Below are 25,825 nucleotides of genomic sequence, written 5' to 3'. Positions count from 1 at the left end.
TCTTGTTTGCTAACATTTTTCATGCCCCCTATTTGATTTCCTGACATTTTTAATTTGACTTGATCCCTGTACTTTCCATAATCATATAATATGTAGACTGAATACATGCCACTTCATAGCTTGATCTTTACATTGAACACAACAGTCTCTTGTTGCTTTTGATATTCATTAGGCCAAATCTCAACTTGCAGAACTGATTGCAAATACTCTTCATGAAGTCAGCAGTGGGTGCCATATGGAAGCATAGGCCTTGTGTCATCTACACTTGTCTTGAACACACCCTGATCTATTTTCAAATAGCAAAAGCTTTGATGGCAGAGACGGCTCCATTTGGATCTGAATCTTAGAGTAAAATATCACCCATTCTAGCTGCCACGCAAGTTCACCCACCATCTGTTCAGCAGTCTACACACCACATCAGCAGAGGTGAAGAATGTTCTGCATGGAATTTATACTGCTACAAAATGCTCTGGAGGCGAAATTCCCCAATGCCTTACTCATCGTGGCCAGTGCCTTCAATCAGGCCAACTTCCAGGAGCTTCTACCAAAATACCACCATGTCTCTGGCCCCACCTGAGGACCGAATGCCCTTGACCACTGCTACACAACCCAAGATGCCTACTACTCCATACCCCATTCACACTTTGAAAAATCAATCATAATGGTATTCCTCCTCCCAGCCTACTAGTCAAAATGAGAGGACCCATTGCTGAAAGTCAGATGACCCAAACCTTTACAGGAAATCCAGGCATGACCTCCGCATGGCATTGGAGATGCCAAGAGACAGTACCAGACCAGGTTAGAGATCCAAATTAACCACACAGACACCCTCTCCCTGTGGCAAGGCTTACAACACAATACAAAATGAAACAGAACAAAATAGCAGACGATAACACATCCCTCCCTGATGTGGACAAGACTTTTTCTACTCGATTCAAGCAGAACACAATTGGCACAGTGTCACCTGCCTCGTGCACCTTCTGTGCAGCCATAACCTTGAATGCCTCGCTCAGTCTGAGCAGCCTTTGATCTGTTGCCCTCCTACGTTATGATCTGCCTGTATTGCATGCAAAACAAAGCTTTTCACTGTAATTAGATGCATGTGACAACAATAAATCAAATCAAGATTGTTTTCTTTCATGTATTTTGATCAAGCTTGCATGTGTAAGGTTGACTTTCAGAATATTTCAATACCCAGGTTTTGAGCACTTGTGGTATGGGTTCTCATGCTTAGTTGGCTATAGATTACTACTTTTAACATATGGGAGTCCTCTGTGTGAACCACTTGACTGACCCAGTGAAGCTGAGCTCTGGTGAGCATGCTCATGATGTATGCATCAAAGTAAGTATATATACTTACTTTGGTCATGGGATTTTGACCTGCCACCTGATGATGCAAATGGACTTACACTGCAAAGACAGAATGCTTTTAGTTTCTAGTCATAATGTTGACAGGAACAAAAACAGAAGTTGCTGGAAAAGCTCAGCAGGTCTGGCAGCACCTGTGAAGAAAAAAAAATCAGTTAACATTTAGGGTTTGTTGACCTTTCCTCAGACCTGATGGTAATTGGGAAAACATTGGTTTGTATGCAGAAAATAAGGAGGGGCATGGGGTAGGGAGTAGACGATAGGATCGAGCCTGGAGAGAGAGAAGAGCTGTTGGATAGACAAAGGAGTTGATAACGATTTGGACAGGAGGGTGAATAGCTGTTAATGGGGACAGTGACTAGCAATAGACAGTGTGTACTGGGATGCTGTGAGATAACAAGACCTGGTGTCTGGAGTAGCAAGCTAGGGCATGGGACAGTTTAGGCCCTAAAATTATTGAAATCGATATTCAGTCTGAAGGGCTGCAGGGCCCCCAAGCGGAAAATGAAGTGTTGTTCTTCCAGCTTGCACTGAGCTTCGTTGGAACATTACAACAGGCAACTGGAAAGCTAAGATCCTCCCCACAGGCACTGAAATTGACAGAGATGTTGGCCAAGGAAGAGGGTGGTTTGTTCAAGTGGCAGGTAACAGGTGGCTCAGGGTCTTTTCAGTGAGCAGAGCGTAGACCTTCTGCAAAGCGGTAACCCAGTCTATGCTTCATTGCGCCAATGTAAAGGAGACTACATTGTGTGCAGCAAATGCAGTCGATTAGATTCTGGGAAGTGCAGGTGAAATGCTGCTTCACCTGGAAGGTATGTTTGGGCCCTTGGATAGTGGGGAGGGAGGAGGTAAATGGGCAGGTGTTGCACCTTTGCCGGTTACAGGGGAAGGTGCTGTGGGCTGAAGGAAGAGTGGAGTAGGGTGTCCCGGAGAGAATGGTCCTTGCGGAAGGGAACAAAGGAGGAGAGGGGAATGCGTGCGTCTAGTGATGGCATCTTGCTGGAGGTGGCAGAAATGGTGTCTGATGATCTTCTGGATGTGGACATTGGTGGGATGATGGGTTGCATATAAAATGACATTTTCTCAGCTTCCATCAGTCCTGAGGAAGGGTCATCGTTCTGGAAAGTTAACTCTGATTTTTTTTCTTCACTGATGCTGCCAGCCCCGCTGGGCTTTGCCAGAAACTTCTGTTTTTGATCCTGATTTACAGTATCTGCAGTTCCTTCAGTTTTTATAATGTTGACAGCTTGCCCAAGTCTTGCACTATGAAGAAGTCATATAAAACCCACAGCAATGTAACTAACTCTTACTGCTTTCTGGACAATTGGGGATGGGCAATTATTAATGGTCTAGCCAGTGACACCTTCATCCCATAAACAAATATAACAACGAAATATCCCATGAACATCCCTCTTCTCATTGCCAATGACCCCTACCAGTAATTACAGGCTTTTCCTGCCCACGCCTGCCTCCTCCACAGGAGCTGATATTGACAAGGCACTGATAAGACATTGAAAGAGTTATTTTTGTTTTGTTAATAAAGCAAGACAAAGACAAATATCATCTTAGGGAATGAAAATACAGGCACAGGGAATTAAAGACAAAGAAAACTATATTGTGTATCTTCTGTCACAACCTGAAGACATTTCAAAGCATTTTACAGCTAATTGAACATTTTGTAGTCAATAGTGCAATGTAAGAACATGGACAGCCGATTTACATATAGCAAAGTCACCCAAACAGCAATACAAAGATGTCAATTAACAGACAACTGTCGGCTAGAAAGCCCCAGAGAACTCCGCTGATCATCTTGAAATAGTGCCATGCGATATTTTACATCCACCTGGGAATGCAGCTAGTGTCAATTTAATGTCTAACCCAAATGACTGCATGGCCCGATGAAAGCAGCTCTTCCCCAGTACCGCGCAGGGAATTTCAGTCCAGATTTTGTGCTTGAGTCAGAATGGCACAGGAGACGACCATTCAACCTACTGAATCCATGCTGATTCTCCACTGAACAAATCCAGTTATTTTCTTGTTGGACAAGTTTATTTTGGTCAAATACTCCTTAAATTTCTTCCTGAAATTATTCTCCAATTCCACCACACTGAGGGGTAGCATGTCCCAGGTCATTACCACTCTTTCACTACTTCTCCTGGTCTAAACCTTTTACATCACAATAAACTCTCACTTACTCCAAGGAGAGCAATCCCAAACTCGCCAATCTAATCTTCCAGTTAAAATCCCTCAGCCGTGGAAACATTCTGATAAATCACATCAGTACCCTCTCCAGGGGCCTCATCTTTCCTGGAGTGGGATGACCAGAACAGGAAACAAAACTCAGGCTTATAACAGCAGCTTATACTTATTATAGCATTGTTAGCTTAAGGAAATGCCCAACCAGATTGTACAAGAACATTATAAAATCCCGTTTGACGTTGAGGTAGATGTCCAATACCTTGAGAAAAAGTGTTTCAGAGATAGTTTGAAAACGCCCTCCACTGTGTCTCCCGCATTTCCAACAATTCATCCCTCACACCCCCTCCCCGCAATAACAACCAAAACAGAATCCCCCTTGTTCTCACCTACCACCCCACCAACCTCCGGATCCAACGCATCATCCTCTGACACTTCCGCCATCTGCAATCCGACCCCACCACCAAAGACATTTTCCCTCTCCCCACCCCTGTCTGCTTTCCGGAGGGACCACTCTCTCTGCTTGTCTGCTCCACACTGCCCTCCAGCCCCACCACACCCGGCACTTTTTTCCCCCGCAACTGCAGGAAGTGCTACAGCTGCCCCTACACCTCCTCCCTCGCCCCCATCCCAGGCCCCAACTTCGGGGGACTTTGTTATATGTAAATCAGCTGCCCATGTTCTTACATTGCACATTTGCTAATGTGGTATACTGCATCCGCTGTTCCCATTGTGGCCTCCCCTATATCGGGGAAACCAAGCGGAGGCTTGGGGACCGCTTTGCAGAACACCTACGCTCGGTTCGTAATAAACAACTGCACCTCCCAGTCACAAATCATTTCAACTCCCCCTCCCATTCCTCAGGCAACATGTCCATCCTGAGCGTCCTGCAAAGCCACAATGATGCCACCCGAAGGTTGCAGGAACAGCAACTCATATTCTGCTTGGGAACCCTGCAGCCCAATGGTATCAATGTGGACTTCACAAACTTCAAAATCTCCCCTTCCCCCACTGCATCCCAAAACCAGCCCAGCTCATCCCTGCCTCCCTAACCTGCCCTTCCTCTGACCTCATGCCCTACCCCCATCTCGGACTTACTAACCTCATCCCACCCCCTTGACCTGTCCGTCCTCCCTGGAGTGACCTAGCCCCTCCCTACCTCCCCACCTATACTCACCTTTACTGGGTCCATCCCCACCTCTTTGACCTGTCTGTCTCCTCTCACCCTATCTTCTCCTCTATTCATCTTCTATCCGCCTCCCTTACTCTCCCTATTTATTTTAGAACCCCCTTCCCCTCCCCCATTTCTGGAGGAGGGTCTAGGCTCGAAACATCAGCTTTCCTGCTCGGCCTGCTGCGTTCATCCAGCTCCACACCTTGTTATCTCTGATTCTCCAGCATCTGCAGTTCCTACTATCTCTGTTCAGAATAGTATCTCCAGTTTTTCTTCTGCCTTTGTGATTATTTTTCTCCATATAGGTTTGTCTGTCTATGTTTGTAAAGGGAAGTTTATAAGGGGTTTAAGAGTTTAATTGTCTACGTACAGCTGGAATCTAATGATCTTGAAGTTGTAATTCTTGTTAGGTACAGAAACCTGGTCCATACCTTCTATGAAACTGGTTCTGTAAATCGGGTAGTCATGTATATTTCTTTTTCCAGAAATATTGGGGTTTGATTTCTAGCATGCTACGCCAGTGAGTCATGACACACTGCAGCTGATATCCTAACTCATCCATCAATCCATAAATGAAGGCCTGCACAGGCTTCCCTTCTGAAAGTGTCTGAATTTTAGAAGTCTCCACAACAATCCAGCTCGGTGAGCCCACCAACCTCAGCACCCACAACCCAAGCTACAGATCTACCCCAAAACCTTAAAAAGTCTCCTTATTTTCCAAATCCCTCCAGGGTCGCACTTCATCTCTCTTTTTGCAAGTTCCTTCAGGACGACAGCTTTTCAAGATCTCTGTGCTTACAATTTCTACCACTCCACTGTAGGAGACCATGCCTTCAGCTGCTTGGGCACAAAACTCTGGAATCCCCTCCACTAGCCTCTGTGGCTCTCTCTTTACTCCCTGCTCTCCAAGAAGCTTCTGAAAGCTGACCACTTTCATCAAGTTTTCAGTTATCTGTCCTAACATCTCCTTATGCGACAAGTTGAAAAATTTTGTTTGAATTCCAAAGGAGTTAAAACTACCATATCAATACAAGCTGCAGTTGCTGAATTTCTTAAATCATGCCATTAGTTTCTAGCGCTTGTGCGCTGCTCTGCCAGAAATCCCGTCATAAACTGTGAGAAGTTAATTATCATCACGGTGCCTCAGTAAAATCAAATCTCTCAAATTCCCTTAACAAACACTATTTTCGTATACCATTTAGACATCAAGATTATGGTACTAGCGAGCACTTAGCCAAATTTGGTTTTCTTTTTAAAAAGTATTTCCAATGGCTGAATAAATTATTTACAAATCAGCTTTAGCAGTAGAACTTGGGCTGCAAATGTTACATTTGCAGGGAAAGAAAAGCGCTCCGTGCATGCTCAGAGGAGCAATTAAGAACATTAATGTCTGCTTTATCTAATATTATGAGTGAACAGAACTACTTTAATTACTCTAGCTGTTGCACAAGGGAATATTTGAACAGCCATTTTAATCAGGTTATGGATTTAAAATCAAAAATATTCTATCTGTCGTTGAAGTACCCCACTGGCAGGCCCTACACACCCTCAATCCAATTTTTAACTTATTCATATAACAAAGACAACATGAAAACAAACATAAATGGAAACTGGAAAGCTAAGATCAAATGGAGTTGAATGAGGAGTCTCACCTGATTTCTCAGAACTACAGTCCAAGCAATTAATGACAGCACAACATCTAGAACAAACTGTTAATATTAAATTACATCCACGCCAATGTTTTAAAAATTCAATTTGTCAACTGTTGTGTAATTTTAAGTAAGGAATTTACTCCACACATCAGCCAAACCTACTGACTTGCTTTCCCTCATCTTGCTGTAAAGTGATCTACTTCTTGCAAATATTATTGGAATGACTTCCAATATTAGGAAGACTGAAGCAAGTGTCTCTGGTTCCCTGCGTCATTTCCCAGCCAACTGCCTGAAGTTGAGGCAGACCAATTGCAACTTTATTCTTGGATTTAACTCCAAGATGAGCTTCTGACTTCGTATACATTCCACCACGAAAGCTGCATACATCTACCTCTGTACCATTACCCAACATGCACCCTAACTCAGATCATCATACTGCCCTTTGCAATCAGTGTCTCCTCCTCCTAACCTACAAGTTTGGGATATCATCATGGCTCCAAATCTGGCCTCTTGTGCTTTCATAATTTGAGTCTTTCATCACTGGTGATCATCCTCAGTAGCTGAGGCCCAAAGATCAACACAGAACATAGAACATAACAGCAAAGTACAGGCCCTTCGGCCCTCGATGTTGTGCTGACCTGTCATACCGATCTGAAGCCCATCTAACCTACACTATTCCATGTACGTCCATATGCTTATCCAATGACGACTTAAATGTATCTAAAGTTGGCGAATCTACTACCATTGCAAGCAAAGTGTTCCATTCCCTTACTACTCTCTGAGTAAAGAAACTACCTCTGACATCTGTCCTATATCTTTCACCCCTCGTGCTCGCCATCACCATCCTACGGAAAAGGCTCTCCCTATCCACCCTATCTAACCCTCTGATTATTTTATTTCAAGTAAACTATAATTTAATGAGACCTTCATTTTTGCTGATATTGCCGAGGTATTCTTGATGTTGGGCAACCCAGAAGGTTTTTAAAAAAAGACAAAATGGTAGCATTCATAACATTTGTTGCTACAACAGCTTGTGGGCTGGGGAAGCAGGAGTGATTCCTCTCATTCTAACAAACATACACGTCATTCCTCCAACCAAGCAATGTCATCTTCCATGACACCAATCCTCACCCATGATCATCTCTGGCTACCATGTCATCGCTTAATCCTGCAAAAGGCAGACAGCACCGATGAATCCATTCCCCTGAATCTGTGACTCTTGCCATCCCCTCCCACCTGCTCCTAGCCTGCGGTCTTTTCCAAAGTCGTCTTCACCTGATAAACTGATTAGGCTGGCTTTCATTTGAGGAATCTGGGTAAAGGAAAACTCCATGCTGCTTATGGAAACCCCCACTTTCATACATCCAGAGGATAACTCTTCCCCATCCAGTGAATACTATAGCTACAGAATCAATACTAGAGGGAACACTGCTTTCACATCTGACATTCACATCGACCTGATGACAACAATAGCTATCAATGGTGTTTCTCAAACTATGGGAGAATTGAGATTCAAAGGTCTCTTCAGATCATATACACATTCCTATACTTACAAAATTTTACAAATAATTCACAATAGAATATAGAAGTCAGCTGTTTGTAAAACAAAATGAAAGTCGCATTTCACTAACATCAAACATGATTATAAAAGAATTTAAAAATGGCTTTTTACCTTGAACCCCTTTGAAGTCAAGAATAAAAACAAACAGGAACCTAAGCAGGCCATTCAGCCCTTCCAGCCCCACTTCATGTTATTCAGTGAGATCATGGCTAATGTTCGCCTTCAATACCCAATTTCCTGCACTACTCCCACATCACTTGATGTTTAGAAATATTGCATCTCACAAATAAGCTTGCATTGCCTTCTGTGTGAGAGCGAGACCGAGGGAGCGCGAGCGGACCCCAAAGATACACCGCTTTGAGTGAAGAAATTCCACCCCATCCCAGTCCTCAATGGCTTAAACGCAACAGAATAAACATCTAATAAATTGCTTAAAATTTTTCTTTTTTGCATTCTATAACACAGATCATAGATATTTGCATACTCACTGTTAGGATTTTATCCATAGATCTTGAATGCACAGATTCTTCTATAAGCCTTCACAGGATGTATCCGAGTAAATAATTAAAATATTAAAATCCCCAAGCCTACAACAACACCCCTGCTGTAAACACTATCCCTAATAATAGCCAATAACGTGCTACACCATTCAGGACTTTATTGAAGCTTAATGGAAAAGAAGTAGTGTTGACACATTAGCTGGATCTCATTTTGAATCACTAACACACCAAATAATCCTTCTTAGAGTATTTAAAATGTTTCCGAGCCAACTTTCATCCTACCTCTTCCAGGCAAACACCAAACAGCTGAGCTTCAGTAACACTCAAACACAATGTTATTTATCCCCACGTCACGTTTCTGCACAATAAGTGCCAGAGGGCAGAGCTGGAAAATCCAAGCAGGTGTGTTCAAGAACAACCCACTCCAGCTAGTTGATGGGCTATGGTGTCAAAACACTGTGCAATTAGCAATGAAGCAATTTTTATTCTAAAAACACTGAGCCAAACGGATCTGTGATTGTGCAAGGAACAGCTTTGCAAAAAAAATTTACCAAATCAGCATCCTGTTTTTCAAAAAGACATCCTGATAAGAATAGGTCACTTGACAACCAAAGCTGTTTACCTGTAATCCTTGCACACAAAATATAACTAGCAGGTGACTTTTTGCAACGGAGCGAAGCTTTTCATGTGTCACAACACTGGCAGCATAACAAAACAAGCCTAAAAATATTTCCATGCACATAAAATTACAGAACAGGAACAAAGATTTTATCAAATATCTCATTTCAGATCAAATCCATGCTAAAAATTCTCTGAAGAAGGGCAAAAGCTAGATTTTCCTCAACAATTTAAAACCTTTTACTTATAGAAGTACATTTACAAATCCCAAGGTTCAAAATAGGTTGAAACTTGCAAATAACCTTTTACTCAATTAGACACTTCTTAAAATAATGATCGCACTTTCACCATTTGTCTGATTTCTTGTGAGGAATTGTTTTCTAATTATTCTTTGCTCTTCTCAAGCACTTGTCTTTTATTACGTTTCGAGTAAGAAATTCAGATAATTTAACCCTCTTAAGTGCTTTTATTCTAGTATGTTTTACATAATCTCCCGATCCTAACGTTACTAATACACCAAGTGATCGAGGGGAAAGCCGACAATAGCTGAAAGAGATTGCACATTTTCAAGTGTTTCTGCCAAGTGGTGATCATTTAGTCAACCCTGCTCAGTTTCCTTATTCTTTCTCAAATATCAATCAACTCTTCAGTGCTATTTCCGTATTATTTATGTTCAAAAAGTCTGTTTCATTAAAATAGTGTCTTTCGACAAGATCCTTTGTTAGCAATTTACTAGAGCACAGCTGAACACTTCCATTCTATACTCTAAATTTCACTGCAACAATAAATAGGTTCCTGGTTTTCAAGTTCCTTCTCCATCACATTGAAGTTGCACCATAGAAAACGGCCTTTCTAACTGATCTGTCAGCATTTGAGCTCCAAGTGAGCCTCCTCCCACCTGGCTTCATCTGTCATTGTCAACATTTTAACTTAAACTTGCTTTTAGTGACCCTTTTAGTACATCTATGTTTCACTTCAATGTAGATAGCAGGTTCCACTGTCTTTCCTTAATTCATTCATGGGATGTGGGCAGTCTGGCCGGCCAGCATTTATTGCCATTCCTAGTTGCCTTTAAGGTGGTGGTGAGCTTCATTCTTGGGCTGCTGCTGAGAAATCCACAATGATTTGGGAGAGGGAATTCCAGGGTTGTGACCCAGTGACAGTGAAGGAACGGCAATATATTTCCAAGGCAGGATGGTGAGTGGCTTGGAGGGGAACTTGCAGTTGGCAGTATTCCCATGTATCTCCTACCTAGATCCTTCCAAATGGAAGTGGTCTTGGGTTTAGAAGGTGCTACCCTAGGTGAATTTCTGCAGTGCATCTTGTAGATTGTATATACTGCTGTTGCTGAGCATTGGTGGTAAAGTGACTGAATATTTGTGGATGTGATGCCAATCAAGCAAGCAGCTGTGTCTTGGATGAGTCAAGCTTCTTGTTGTTGAAGTTGCACCCATCCAGGTAAGTGGGAAGCATTCAATCTCATTTCTGACCTGTGTCTTGTAGGTGGTGGACAAACTCTGGGAACTTAGGAGGCGAGTTACTCGCTGCAGGATTCCTAGCCTCTGGCTACTCTTGTAGCCACTATATTTATATAGCAAGTTCAGTTCAGTTTCTGGCTAAGCCCCAGGATATTGGTAATGGAAAAGTCTGTGATGGTAGCGCCATTGAATATCAAGGGGTTGTGGTTAGATTGCCTCTTACTGGAGATGGTCTGGCATTTGTGTGGCTCAAATGATTTCAGAGATTTTTGATCACTTATCTAGTATAAGCAGTCAACAGTAAGTAATTTTCTGATAGTTTACTAAAGGGTGTCAAGCAGTAGTTTAGGTAGGATGCATTAGTCAATTAGATAAACAAAGAATACAACCGTGACAATTTAGGATGGTTTACAGACGTCAGAGGAGTAATAAGATGTTGGCGTGAAATGTCTTGGTCTCATTAAAGCAGTGGGGGCAGCATCTTCCAATCAACAAGTCTAGCAAGTGGTCTTGGTTTGGTATTCTTGTAAATGTACTGATTTTCTCGGTATAGAATCCCTACAGTGTGGAAACAGGTCCTTTGGCCCAACAAGTCCACACCTCTCAGGAGTACCCCACCCAGATCCATTACCCTTTCCCTGTAACCCATGCACACATCCGTGATCATTATAGAATGGCATTTTAGCACAGCCAATCGACTTAACCCGCACATCTGTGGACTATGGGAGGAAACCGGAGCACCCGGAGGAAACCCATGCAGATACAGGGAGAATGTGCAAACTCCACACAGATAGGTGCCCAAAGGCGAAATCGAACCTGGGTCCCTGGTGCTGTGCGCCCCGTGCCGTCCATTATATGCAAATAAGAATTACAGAAATTTACAGTCTGAGCAACATCCTCACAACTTCTATGCTGTCAAATCCTAAGAATTTTATATACTTCAAAGAGACAGCCTTTCATTCATCTAAGGAGGCTCTATAAATAGACACACCAACTCATTCACTCCTTGTAGAAACAGCCCCCATCATCCCAAGAATTAACTTCATATCTGTTTATTGACCCTATATCTATTTGTAGGACCTTTTTTGCTCAAACTACAAGTTGTTTGCCTCGCAAACATAGTGACTGCACTTCAAACACACTTTAGCAGGAGGGAAGCACTTTAGGACTTCATGAGACTATCACAGGACCTACTTAAATAGACTTTAAACAGGTTTTAATGGTTGAATGGGAAAAGTAGGTATCATAAACAATTTAACTCAATAGTCACTCTCCTGAGTGCAAACCACTCCAGCACACAGCGCAGTCTATCTTTCTGGTCCGAATTTACAAAGGTCATTGTTCTCCATATAATATTCTTGAGCTCAGCTTCTGTGGAGGCAATTACTCACCCAACAGTGGATGTAAACAGTCAATCCAAATGAAACTGGTACTCTTCCTTCAGCTCCTATTAAATATGGCAGAGGATCATAGGAACAGGAAGTAGCCATTCAATCCCTCGAGCTTGTTGCACTATTCAATAAGATCATGATGTGAAGGTACCAGTATTGGACTGGGGTGGACCAAGTCAGAAGTCACTCAATACCAAATTATAGTCCAACAGATTTATCTGAGAACAAACTTTCGGAACATGGCACAGCCCTGAAAAAGAGATCTGCTCAGAAATTCCGTGTTCTGTGTGCTTCTCTCTCACTTCACCTGATGAAGGGGCTAAGCTCCAAGAGCTTGTGATTTCAAATAAACCAATTAGATCTGATCTGTGGCCTAACTCCACATTCCTGCCTTTGGCCCATATCCCTTGAAACCTTTGCAACAAAACTTTATCTATCTCAGATTTAAAATTAACAACTGATCCAGCCTCCACTACCATTTGGGGATAAGAGTTCCAAAGATCTACCAACCCCTGTGTAGAAAGGATTCTTAACATCATGCCTGAACAGGCTAGCCCTAATTCTCAGGCTATACCCCCTTGTTCTAGAATCCCCAACTGTGCTTATCTTCATCTACCCTGTCTTTTCTTGTTAATTGCCTGAAGACTTCAATCAGATCACCCACTAACCTTCTAAATTCTGAAGGCAACAGGTCTAATTTGTATAGTCTTTCTTTATAACTCAACTTCTGAAGTCCAGGTAACGTTCTTGTAAATCTACATTGTATGATCTCCAAGCTTAATATTTAATATATCTCACCAAACGTTTGGTGCCCAGATCTGTTCACAATATATAAGTGAAGTCTAGCTTAGGGTTTTGTATGCCTGCAGCACAACTTCCACTCCTTGTACTCCAGTCCTCTTGATATAAAAACCAGGATTCCATTAGTTTTCTTGATTTTGTTTTGTACCTGTTCAAGTCATTTAAGATCTATGCACTTGCACCCTCAAGTCTCGTTGGATAGCCACTGTATTTCACTTCATATCTGATCTATTCTTTCTCAGCCCAAAATGGATAACTTCACACTTGCTTACATTGAACCCAATCTGCTGCATTTTTGCTCATTCACATCATCTGTCAATGTCTCTTTGTAATTGTATGCTATTATCTGCACTGTCTACAATAGCACCTTTGAGTCTTTGGCAAATTTGGACATGTGACTTTCTACGCCATTACCCAAGTTGTTAACAATCTAACACAGATCCTTGTGGGGAAACCAATGGTCACATCCTGCCAATTTGAGTACCTACCCATATCATTATTTTCTGTCGCCTGCCACTCAACCAATTTTCCAGACACAAGTGCAATTTGCCCTCAATTCCATGGGCTTCTACTTTCATTAACAATCTCTTTTTTGGGACCTTCTCAAATGCCCTCTGGAGGTCCACATAAACAACACCCATAATATTCCTCTAATATTCAGAGGGGTTTGTTGAGGCATGACCATGCTAACTCTCCCTGATTGCTACATTTTTGATTCTAGACTCCAGCACCTTCCTCATCACAGATGTTAGGTTAACTGGCCTATATTTCCCTGGTTTTCCTCTTCCACTCTTCACAAGAAAAGGCAACTCCCGTATCTAGGAATTCTGAAAGGTTACAGTTTGGGTGTTGACGATACGCTTCCCTACTTCCTTTAACACCCTCAGATGGAAACCTGTAAGTCCCAGGGATCTGTCCCTCAGATTCCATTAATTTCCTCATTAGTGATGTTTTACTTACATTAATTTTATTCAGTGCATGTACCACATCCACTATTAATTTCCTCAGATCTTCTGGCCAGCTATCCTCCTTTACTACTGTAAATACTGAGGCAAAGTAATTATTCAACATGCTGCCATTTCCCCATTGAGATTGAAAGTGAGGATACTGTCAGTCTTTAGTGGGTTAACATTGCTCATAACCTGAGATAACAACATGTGGAGCTGGATGAACACAGTGGGCCAAGCAGCATCATAGGAGCAGGAAGAGAGGTCGCGACCCAAAACATCAACTTTCCTGCTGCACTGATGCTGCCTGGCCTGCTTTCTGCCAGCTCCAGATGTGTTATCTCTGACTCCAGCATCTGCAGTTCTTGCTATCTCTCTGGAACAGTTCAAATTTTTCCCAAAACAACAAAGTAAAATTTTACATTTTAATTTGTAACATACTGCAGGGGAAGAAACTAAAAATAAACACTTCAAATAATGTTAAAGACCACAATTCTAATTTGCTCAGTTTTGTTCACCTGTTGGCTAGGTCCCTCGAGAAGCATTAGAACACTCTGGCACTTAGTATCCAGCACTTCTTGCTATACAAGTCCAGTAGCAACAGTGAGGCAGGTCCTGCCTGCCTGACCAAACCTACTTGATGCCAAGGCAATGAGCCCTTTATTTGAATTCATCCATGGGATGTGGGGTGCCACTGGCTAAGCTGGCATTTATTGCTCATCCCTAATTACTCAGTGGGCAGTTAAGAGTCAACCACATTGCTTTGGATCTAGAGTCACATGTAGGCCTGACCTTCCCTATAGGATATTAACAAGCCAGACAGATTTTCACCACAATTTTATGTAATTACATGGGTGGCATTAGACAAGCATTTTTTAAAAAAAATTCGAGACTTTTTTTTCATTGAATTTAAATATCTTGATCTTCCATGGTGGTATCTGAACCAATGACCCTGTAACATTAGCTAAGGGTTCTGGATTACTAGTCCAGCAAAGAGTACCCCTCTCACCTGACTCTGAGCACAGGAGATGACTCGTGGAATTCAGCTGATATAGACTGGTTAAATGAATGGGCAAGAACTTGGCACATGGAATATAGTGTGGGAAAATGTGAGGCTATGGCTTGACCTGAAGAGGTGGAGCTGAGTATTATTTAAGTGGAGAAAAACCGCAGAAAGCTGTCGCAAAAAGGAATCCTGGGGTGTCCCTCGCAAAAATCACAAACATACAAGTTCAGCAGGTTATAGAGAAGACAAGTGGTGTCCCGCAGGGTTCAGTGTTGGGGCCACAGCTGTTCACTTTATATATTAATGATCTGGATGAAGGGACTGGGGGCATTCTGGCGAAGTTTGCCAATTATACAAAGATAGGTGGGTGGGCAGGTAGTACTGAGGAGGTGGGGGCTGCAGAAAACTTTAGACAGTTTAGGAGAGTGGTCCAGGAAGTGGCTGATGAAATTCAACATAAGCAAATGCGAGGTCTTGCACTTTCGAAAAAAGAATACAGGTATGGACTATTTTCTAAACGGTGAGAAAATTCATAAAGCAGAAGTACAAAGGGATCTGGGAGTGTTGGTCCAGGATTCTCTAAAGGTTAACTTGCAGGTAGAGTCTGTGATTAAGAAGGCAAATGTAATGTTGTCGTTTATCTCGAGGGGGTTGGAATATAAAAGCAGCAATGTGCTTCTGAGACTTTATAAAGCTCTAGTTAGGCCCCATTTAGAATACTGTGTCCAATTTTGGGCCCCACACCTCAGGAAGGACATACTGGCGCTGGAGCGTGTCCAGCGGAGATTCACACGGATGATCCCTGGAATGAGTGATAATGGATTCTACAGCATCTGCGTTCCCAAGATAAAAAAGTGTGGAACTGGATGAACACAGCAGGCCAAGCAGCATCTCAGGAGCACAAAGGCTGATGTTTCGGGCCTAGACCCTTCATCAGAGAAGAGATCCCTGGGATGGTAGGTTTAACGTACGAGGAACAGCTGAGGATCCTGAGATTGTATTCATTAGAGTTTAGAAGGTTGAGGGGAGATCTAATAGAAACTTAAAAGATAATGTATGGCTTAGAAGGGGTGGATGCTGAGAAGTTGTTTCCGTTGGGCGGGGAGACTAGGACCCGTGGGCACAGCCTTAGAATTAGAGGGGGCAAATTTAAAATGAAAATGAGGAGACATTTCCCCAGCCAGAGAGTGGTGGGCCTGTGGAATTCATTGCCACGGAGCACAGTGGAGGCCGGGTCGTTAAATGTCTTCAAGGCAGAGATTGATAAATTCTTGATCTCACAAGGAATTAAGGGCTACGGGGAGAGTGCAGGGAAGTGGAGTTGAAATGCCCATCAGCCATTATTAAATGGCGGAGTGGACTCAATGGGCCGAATGGCCTTACTTCCACTCCTATGTCTTATGGTCAAATAGAATAATGACCTTTATTTCAAATGGAATGTGGGACAGAATGGCCTAATTCTGATCCTATATCTTACAGTCTTATGAATGCTGTGCTCTGTGTGCCAGCTCATTACATTGAATACAATCAATGACCAGAACCACAAGTCCCTTCAAGTCTGAGATATATCTACAAATGCTGCACCTGAAATCTAGGTGAGGTTATGCTTGGTTCCTCTTCATGAGCCAAGCATAAACTTGGCCATTTGATCCATCTCATCGTCCTCAACACACGAGAAGTCCTGTTATACTTTTTGTGAAGTAATTCAGAAATTTCAATTTCAAAAGTAGCCTTAACAAATGTTATCAAAATTGCTCCATTCACCAATTGGATAAACCACATCCACATTAATCCTTAATAACCTCTAACAACTGAACCAGGGTGAATGATAATTCTTGGCCTAATTTCCTAAACTTTAAAGGTTTTTTTGTTTCCTTCTTTTATAAATTAAATACATAAATTTCACAATTTTCCTTCAACTGAACTTCATAAAGATTACATTTTGAAGCTGAATTTTTAAAATAGCGCTGCAAAAATAAAAGTCTATTGCAACATTTCTCTTCACTGCTGATTTAAGTTAACTAAGCAATTCTATTTGAATGGTTCAAATGGGACTTCAGACATAAAACGTGTAATTTCTTTAACAATGATTTTTGTTAAAATGCACAATTTATCAATACTCAAGTGTGAACACTTTGATAAACAAGGAATTACTACAGGCTGATGACTCGACAGCTCAAAATATTCTTTGCTCTGATGTTCTGAAAACAAAATCCCCATTCACACTTATGTTTAACAGATTCTTGATATGGGAAAACAGGATTTAGTAATACCCAAGCTGATTTTTTCATTTTAAAAATAAAGTCACTGTGTTAAGTTTTATTCTTTGTGCAAAGCTAGTTACGATTACTCAACAATTTATCACTTTTTGTTTGAAAGGCATGCAGATTTAATACTGTGCTCCCACAGCCTATAAATTGTAAATTGCTTATGCATTAATTGACACAAAGGTGCTCCAGTTAACACAATTCAACGTTACTCCCAGTAGAAACATGGTAAAAGTCTTATTTACTTTCAGGAGAGGGGAAAAATTGTATTTAGACATTGTAAATGTAAGGACTTGTGCATTTAAAAAGCTTCTAACAGGGATAATGTTTTAAAAGATTATTCATTTAAAAGCTGCCTTTGTTTGCTTAAATTTACCTGGAGGTCGTTGTGAATATTCTCCAAGCCCAAGATTTTGGTCGCCTGTCATTTAAATTCAGTACCAGGCTCCTGACTCCGAACTCGCCCTCCTGCAATGTTCCAATGAAGCTCAATTTAAACTTGGGGATTAGCTCCTTTCACTTGCTCGACACCTATCAAATCCTTCTACTTTTCTCGGTCCCGATGAAAGGTCACAGAGATAAAGTGGGAACACAGTTTAGATGCTGCATTGTTGTGTTAATTCGAAATTTTCAACGTCCACAATACATCACTCGAGCAAAGTGCAGGAACAGACTGGTGCGGGGGAATGGCTGGGAGGGAAAGGGAACGGATAGGGGCGGGGGGGGGGAGGAACGTGGTGACGGGGGGGGGAAGAATGTGGGGACGGGGGGGGAAGGAATGTGGGGACGGGGGGGGGAAGGAATGTGGGGACGGGGGGGGGAAGGAATGTGGGGACGGGGGGGGGAAGGAATGTGGGGACGGGGGGGGAAGGAATGTGGGGACGGGGGGGGGGAGAATGTGGAGACGGGGGGGTATGTGTGGGAGGGGAGAATGGGGTGTCAATGTGGGGGGTGTGTCAGTGTAGAGGGGGATGTCAGCAGAGTCAGATTCAGTGTGGGGGTTTCAGTGTTGGGGGGGGGACTGGAAGAGTGGGAGGTGGGAATGTGGGAGGGTCAGCGTGGGGTTTGGGAATGGGGGTCAATGTGGGAAGGGGAAATGGGGGGGGTGTAGGAATGGGGAATGGGGGTGTCAGTGTGTGGGGGTAGTGTGTGGGAGTCAGTGTGCGAAGGGGTTGTCGGGGGGTGAATGGGGTGTCAGTGTTGGGGCGGGGATGTCGGGGGGAGTTAGTGTGGCAGGGAAGTCAGGGGGTCAGTGTAGGGGGTAAGTTAAGGAGGGGGAAATGGGTGGGTCAGTTTGGGGGTGTCAGTGTGGGGGGGGAATGGGGGACGGACAGTGTCGGAGGGGGGAAATGGGGAGGGTCAACAATGGGAGGTGGGTATGGGGGAGTGTCACTGTGGGAAGGGGGAATGGGGGGGGATCAGTGTGGGAGGGGGCTGTATGTGTGGGAAGGGGGAATGGGGGGGTCAGTGTGGGGGTGGAGTCAGTGTGGAGGGGAGGAATGGGGGTCAGTGTGGTAAGGGGAAGGGGAAGTGGGGGGGTCAGTGTGGGGAGGAGGCTGTAAGTGCGGGGCCGATATCAGTGTGTGCGGTGTAGACAGTGTGGCGGAGGGGAATGAGGAAGTCAGCGTGGGGGAGGGAGGGTCAGTGTAGGAGGGAATGTGAGGGTGAAGAGGGGGTCAGAGTTGGCAGGAATGTTTGGTGGGGGACTGTTGGGGAGGTGAATGTTGAGGGGTCGAGGAATGTCGAGGGGAGGGAGGAACGTTGGGGGGGGGGGGTCAGAGTGGGGCTATGTGGATGAACCTCTGACGTGTCACCTAAGGCTGTGGGATCTCCCTCACCGCCACTCGAGGCCCGCATCAAGCCAGAGCCACGAGCACTGCCCGAGGGCAGGAAACAGGGTGGGATACGGACCCTGCCCTATTCAAATTCAGGGGCCCAAGCCCCGCCCACAACTCCGTGTCCTCCCACGTACTAGGCCATGCCGCCCGAGCCCAGGCTCTAGTGATGTAAACCGTGCACCAGAGTGTGTTGAAATGTAGCCTTCCACAGGAAATAACAGGTCCCTCACCTCCCTCCACAATCCCAACTCAACTACACAGCTACAGCAGCTTCGCGCATGCTTAACCCCCATCATTCATCCTGAAACAAAACAAAAAAAATACTGCGGATGCTGCAGACCTGAAACAAAACCAGAAATTACTGGGGAAACTCAGTTCTGGCAGCATCTAAGATAACAAGGTGTGGAGCTGGATGAACACAGCAGGTCAAGCAGCATCTCAGGAGCACAAAAGCTGACGTTTCGGGCCTAGACCCTTCATCAGAGAGGGGGATGGGGAGAGGGTTCTGGAATAAATAGGGAGAGAAGGGGAGGCGGACCGAAGATGGAGAGAAAAGAAGATAGGTGGAGAGGAGAGTATAGGTGGGGAGGTAGGGAGGGGATAGGTCAGTCCAGGGAAGACGGACAGGTCAAGGAGGTGGGATAAGGTTAGTAGGTAGGAGATGGAGGTGCGGCTTGGGGTGGGAGGAAGGGATGGGTGAGAGGAAGAACAGGTTAGGGAGGCAGAGACAGGCTGGTTAAAATACTGCACCCCTAAACCAGCCTAGTTTGTCCCCTCCCCCCACTGCACCACACAACCAGCCCAGCTCTTCCCCCCCCACCCACTGCATCCCACAACCAGTCCAACCTGTCTCTGCCTCCCTAACCGGTTCTTCCTCTCACCCATCCCTTCCTCCCACCCCAAGCCGCACCCCCATCTACCTACTAACCTCATCCCACCTCCTTGACCTGTCCGTCTTCCCTGGACTGACCTATCCCCTCCCTGCCTCCCCACCTATACTCTCTCCACCTATCTTCTTTTCTCTCCATCTTCGGTCCGCCTCCCCCTCTCTCCCTATTTATTCCAGTTCCCTCTCCCCATCCCCCTCTCTGAAGAAGGGTCTAGGCCCGAAACGTCAGCTTTTGTGCTCCTGGGATGCTGCTTGGCCTGCTGTGTTCATCCAGCCTCACATTTTGTTGTCAGAGACAGGCTGGGCTGGTTTTGGGAGTAGGGGGAGGGGGAGGGGAAGAGCTGGGCTGGTTGTGTGGTGCAGTGGGGCGAGGGGATGAACTGGGCTGGTTTTGGGATGCAGTGGGGGGAGGGGAGATTTTGAAGCTGGTAAAGTCCACATTGATACCATTGGGCTGCAGGGTTCCCAAGCGGAATATGAGTTGCTGTTCCTGCAACCTTCGGGTGGCATCATTGTGGCACTGCAGGAGGCCTATGATGGACATGTCATCTAGAGAATGGGAGGGGGAGTGGAAATGGTTTGCGACTGGGAGGTGCAGTAGTTTGTTGCGAACTGAGCGGAGGTGTTCTGCAAAGCGGTCCCCAAGCCTCCGCTTGGTTTCCCCAATGTGGAGGGAGCCACACCGGGTACAATGGATACAGTATACCACATTGGCAGATGTGCAGGTGAACCTCTGCTTAATATGGAAGGTCATCTTGGGGCCTGGGATAGGGGTGAGGGAGGTGGTGTGGGGGCAAGTGTAGCACTTCCTGCGGTTGCAGGGGAAGGTGCCAGGTGTGGTGGGGTTGGAGGGCAGTGTGGAGCGAACAAGGGAGTCACGGAGAGAGTGGTCTCTCCGGAAAGCAGACAAGGGTGGGGATGGAAAAATGTCTTGGGTGGTGGGGTCGGATTGTAGATGGTGGAAGTGTCGGAGGATGATGCGTTGTATCCGGAGGTTGGTGAGGTGGTGTGTGACAACAAGGGGGTTCCCTCTGGGGGCGGTTGTGGCGGGGGCAGGGTGTGAGGGATGTGTTGCGGGAGACGCGGTCAAGGGCGTTCTTGACCACTCACCCACTCCAACCTCTCCCCCACAGAACGGGCAGCCCTCTGCTGCAACCCCAACCTCACCATCAAACCCGCAGACAAGGGTGGCACCTCTTGCTCCCCAGAGGAGCTTGAACAGTTCATCCACTTCACCAACACCTTCCACTCCAACCTCAAGTTCACCTGGGTCATCTCCAACACATCCCTCACCTTCCTGGACCTCTCAGTCTCCATCTCAGGCAACCAGCTTGTAACTGATGTCCATTTCAAGACCACCGACTTCCACAGCTACCTAGAATACACCTCCCCCCACCCACCCTCCTGCAAAAATTCCATCCCCTATTCCCAATTCCTCCGCCGCATCTGCTCCCAGGATGAGGCATTCCATCCCGCACATCCCAGATGTCCAAATTCTTCCCCACAGTGGTCGAGAACGCCCTTGACCGCGTCTCCCACATTTCCCGCAACACATCCCTCACACACCGCCCCCAGAGGAACCCCCTCATTCTCACACACCACCCCACCAACCTCCGGATACAACGCATCATCCTCTGACACTTCCGCCATCTACAATCCAACCCCACCACCCAAGACATTTTTCCATCCCCACCCCTGTCGGCTTTCCGGAGAGACCACTCTCTCCGTGACTCCCTTGTTTGCTCCACACTGCCCTCCAACCCCACCACACCCGGCACCTTCCCCTGCAACTGCAGGAAGTGCTACACTTGGCCCCCACACCACCTTCCTCACCCCCATCCCAGGCCCCAAGATGACTTTCCATATTAAGCAGAGGTTCATCTGCACATCTGCCAATGTGGTATACTGTATCCATTGTACCCGGTGTGGCTTCCTCTACATTGGGGAAACCAAGTGGAGGCTTGGGGACCGCTTTGCAGAACACCTCCGCTCGGTTCGCGATAAACAACTGCACCTCCCAGTCGCGAACCATTTTAACTCCCCCTCCCATTCTTCAGATGACATGTCCATCATGGGCCTCCTGCAGTGCCACAATGTTGCCACCCGAAGGTTGCAGGAACAGCAACTCATATTCCGCTTGGGAACCCTGCAGCCCAATGGTATCAATGTGGACTTTACCAGCTTCAAAATCTCCCCTTCCCCCACCGCATCCCAAAACCAGCCCAGCTCATCCCCTCCCCCCACTGCATCCCAAAACCACCCCAGCTCATCCCCTCCCCCCACTGCATCCCAAAACCAGCCCAGCTCATCCCCTCCCCCCACTGCATCCCAAAACCAGCCCAGCCTGACTCTGCCTCCCTAACCTGTCCTTCCCCTCACTTATCCCCTCCTCCCACCCCAAGCCGCACCTCCATCTCCTACCTACTAATCTTATCCCACCTCCTTGACCTGTCCGTCTTCCCTGGACTGGCCTATCCCCTCCCTACCTCCCCACCTATACTCTCCTCTCCACCTATCTTTTTTTCTCTCCATCTTCGGTCTGCCTCCCCCTCTCTCCCTATTTATTCCAGTTCCCTCTCCCCATCCCCCTCTCTGAAGAAGGGTCTGGGCCCGAAACGTCAGCTTTTGTGCTCCTGAGATGCTGCTTGACCTGCTGTGTTCATCCAGCTCGACACTTTGTTATCTTGGATTCTCCAGCATCTGCAGTTCCTGTTATCTCCTTCAAAGTCGCTATGTCTTTCTTTGGAACACTTGCGGAGTTCTGAAGAGTCTTTTGGACTCGATATATTAACTCTGTTTCTCTTTCTACAGATACTGCTAGACCTTCGGAGTTTCTCCAGCCCTATTCAAATGTATAAACTTTCAGATTATTCTGGTCCTTAAGCCCAAAAAAATTGCAACCTCTGACATAGTCAGCTTCCACCTTTATTATTCTGACTAAATAACTCAATCCACTCAACATTGAAAGAAACTTAGTTATTGAGATTCAAAGAAAAGATGGAATATAGCTAAGCACACTACTCTTCCTAACAGCTGATGTGGCAATGACTGACCCAACAATCTTCCTTAAATATTTTCACAATCACGAGTCACTCCAGCTGTTTTTACTTTGACAGACAATTGTCACAGCGTTAATCTTCTGTTGGACAGCTCTAGCGATCGACAACATCGTGCATTTATGTATTATTTTTAATACACTAGAGCGTCCCAAGTTTTCCAAAGGAGCTTTACTAAACAAAATTCAACATCCAGACACACACGTAGACGTTGGAGCAGATTGTCAGAGGCTTGATGTTTTTGAGGAGACTTATAGCTTGGGTTGCGGATGAGGTTGCAGACTTGCTAGTCGAGCTGCTGTGTTTGATTGCAGACATTTTGTCGCCCTGCTGGGTAACATCATCAGTGCACCCCAGTGAAGCGTCGGTGCTCTGTCCCGCTTGTTATTTACATCCCTCCCTTTCTGGGGTGGTTGGCATTACTTCCAGTTCTGCTTTTTAGTGGTTTGTATATCAGGTCCAGTTCACTGTATTTGTCGACAGAGTTCTGGTTGGAATGCCAGGCCTCCAGAAACTCCCTGGCGTGTCTCTGTTTGGCTTGTGATATTATGGGTATTGTCCCAGTCGAATCTGTCTCCTTATTTTTCTGTGTGTATTGAGTCCAGCGAGAATTGGTCACGTTTCCTGGTGGCTAGTTCGTATTTGTGTATCTTTACTGCCAGTTTTCTTCCAGTTTGACCCGTGTAACATTTCTCACAGTCCTTGCATGGTATTTTGTATATTACATTAGTTTTATTTGTGGTGGGTATGGGATCCTTTACATTTGTCAGTAGCTGTCAGTCTGTGGGCTACCCTGATACCTAGGGGTCCGAGTAGTCTTGTGGTCATTTCTGATGTACAGTAGGGTGACTAGTGTGTCTGGCCATGGCGTGTCTTCTAGTTGTGGAGGTAATGGCGGGTTGTGCTTTTTGGGTATCCATTCCTTTTAAAAACTCAGAATAAGTGCTACTGTTCTGCTTTGCACCATTCCGGGTTGCCGCAGTGTGTTGTCACTCATTTGAACAACGTCCTGATGCAGCTCACTGGTCTCAATACACACAGACAAAGAAGGACACGAATTTGACCGGGACAACACATCCGTAATAGCACAAGCCAAACAGAGACGTGCCAGGAATTCCTGGATGCCCGGAACTCCAACAACAAACACATAGAATGGGACCCAATATACAAACTACAGAAAAACAGAACCGCAAGTGATGCCAACCACCCCAGCAAACCAAGGCATATAAATAACAAGCGGGACAGAACACCGACGCTTCACGAGAGGTGCACTGACAGTGTTACCCAGCAGGGTGACAAAATGTCCTCAACCAAACACACCAACCTGGCACGCAAATCTGAAACCTTATCAGAAACGTGGTTGCAAATGTAGGTTAATGAGATGGAGGGGGCAGGGGGAAGAGGGGGGAGGTTGGAGGTTCTGAGCCTTAGGGTGCAAATTCCAGGGCAAAGGCCCAACCTGTGTCACTAATGCAGTTTAGGGAAAGAAATCTGTAATCCTCACCTGATCCAACCTTCATACGACTCCAGACCCACAACAATGTGGCTATTACGCTCAAATATTATTGAGAAAATTGCTCAGTTCAAAGACAATTAAGGATGGGCAACAAGGCAAAAGCAGTAGGTACATAGGAACACCACTCCCTGTCCCTTCCCAGTTGAGCTACTCACCACCCTAACTTGGAAACATATCACTGTTTCATCAGTATTGCTGGTCAAAATGCTGGTACTGTCTCCCTAAGGGCATAATGGGTCTACCTACAGCACATGGTCTGCAACAGTTCATGAAGGCAGCTCACCTCCACCTTTGAGGGCAATTAGGGCTGGACAACAAAGGTTGATCTTGCCAGTGATGCCTACATCCAAAAGAATAAAAGAAAGAGGGGGCCTAGCTGGGATCAATCAGCCATGATCTTACTGAATCATGGATCAGGCTGAATGGGTCATATAGATCCTCCTGCTCCTATTTCCAATGTTCCAGCACTCCTATGATTTTGGGTGAAGACATTTCTCCTGAATTTCTAAGGCTGAAAAGGGAGAAGATCGTAGGCCTGCAGGAAAAGTAAAGTTGGAGTTGCACAGATCTTTCAAAGAGCCAGCACAGGCACAGCAGGCCGAGTGGCCTCCTCTTACAATGTATGATTGTACAAAAGCTAAAGCATGTTCTTTAGCCATTCATCACAGACATATTAGATACAATACGAAAAATACAAACCGCTTCTTGCTTTGAGATGAATAGAATACAGTTGCTGAGCGTAATACATGCAATTCTGGATGACTCAGTTACATCTTTCACCTTCTGTAATAGTCGGGGAGGCAATCCTGTAGCAAAACACCAAATGAAGAACTATTCAGTGAGTGCTGACATGCAACTTAACTGTATTTGGACTTAAAATGCAACAATTTGCAAGAATGATGCACATATACGACTTATTCTTAGGCCAATATTAATGAAGCCCAGGACCTCATTTGTCTTTTTAGCCACACACTCAACTTGTCATCTTCAATGGCTTGTGGCCACATGTACCCAGCTCTCTCAGTTGCTGCACCCCAAATTTTATATCGTGTTTGTCCTCCCAAAATAAATAATTTTCCACTTCTCTGTTTTAAATGTCACCAGGCCACTTGTCAACACATTGCACCACCTTGACCATATCCTTCTGAATTTCCACATGGTCCTCCTCACTGCAAAGGCAGTGTTTCCCAATTTATTTATCATCCATAAATTCTGATATTGTGCCCTCTACACCAAGGTCTAAAGTGTCAACTTAAGATGAACAAGTGATCCTACTCCTCATCCCTGGGGAATCAGGGACCCAATGTCTCCTCCTTATCAATATTAATCTCAAGTTTCTGAACTATCTCCTCTTTCACCATGGCCTCAGCAGCACTTTCTTCTCAATAAAGACAAGTGAAAAGCATCCATTTAATTCCTCAGCCATGCTTTACATTTCCTTTTTGGGTCCCTGATCAGCCTCACTCCTTATTTACTACGTTTTCACTGTTTAGAGGTTTATAGATGACTTTCAGATTGTCTTTTAAGTTAGCTGCCATTCTCTTCTCATAAAAACCGGAAGAAATAT

General features: G+C 45.1%; 1 protein-coding gene across 3 annotated transcripts in view; it reads right to left on the bottom strand.

Annotated features, from left to right (window-relative positions):
* osbpl1a (oxysterol binding protein-like 1A) overlaps nt 1-25,825 on the bottom strand; it is a 203,802-nt gene that overhangs the window by 115,368 nt on the left and 62,609 nt on the right. For all 3 annotated transcript variants that reach the window (XM_048529335.2, XM_048529336.2, XM_059646272.1), the window contains one exon: nt 24,958-25,064. In XM_048529335.2, coding sequence (XP_048385292.2) covers nt 24,958-25,064 — 107 coding nt within the window. The remainder of the gene's footprint in view (nt 1-24,957; nt 25,065-25,825) is intronic.

This window comes from Stegostoma tigrinum, chromosome 5 (genome assembly GCF_030684315.1).
Source record: "Stegostoma tigrinum isolate sSteTig4 chromosome 5, sSteTig4.hap1, whole genome shotgun sequence".
NCBI lineage: Eukaryota > Metazoa > Chordata > Chondrichthyes > Orectolobiformes > Stegostomatidae > Stegostoma > Stegostoma tigrinum.
Note: the sequence above shows the minus strand (reverse complement) of the source record. Positions and strands in the feature narration are given on the sequence as shown.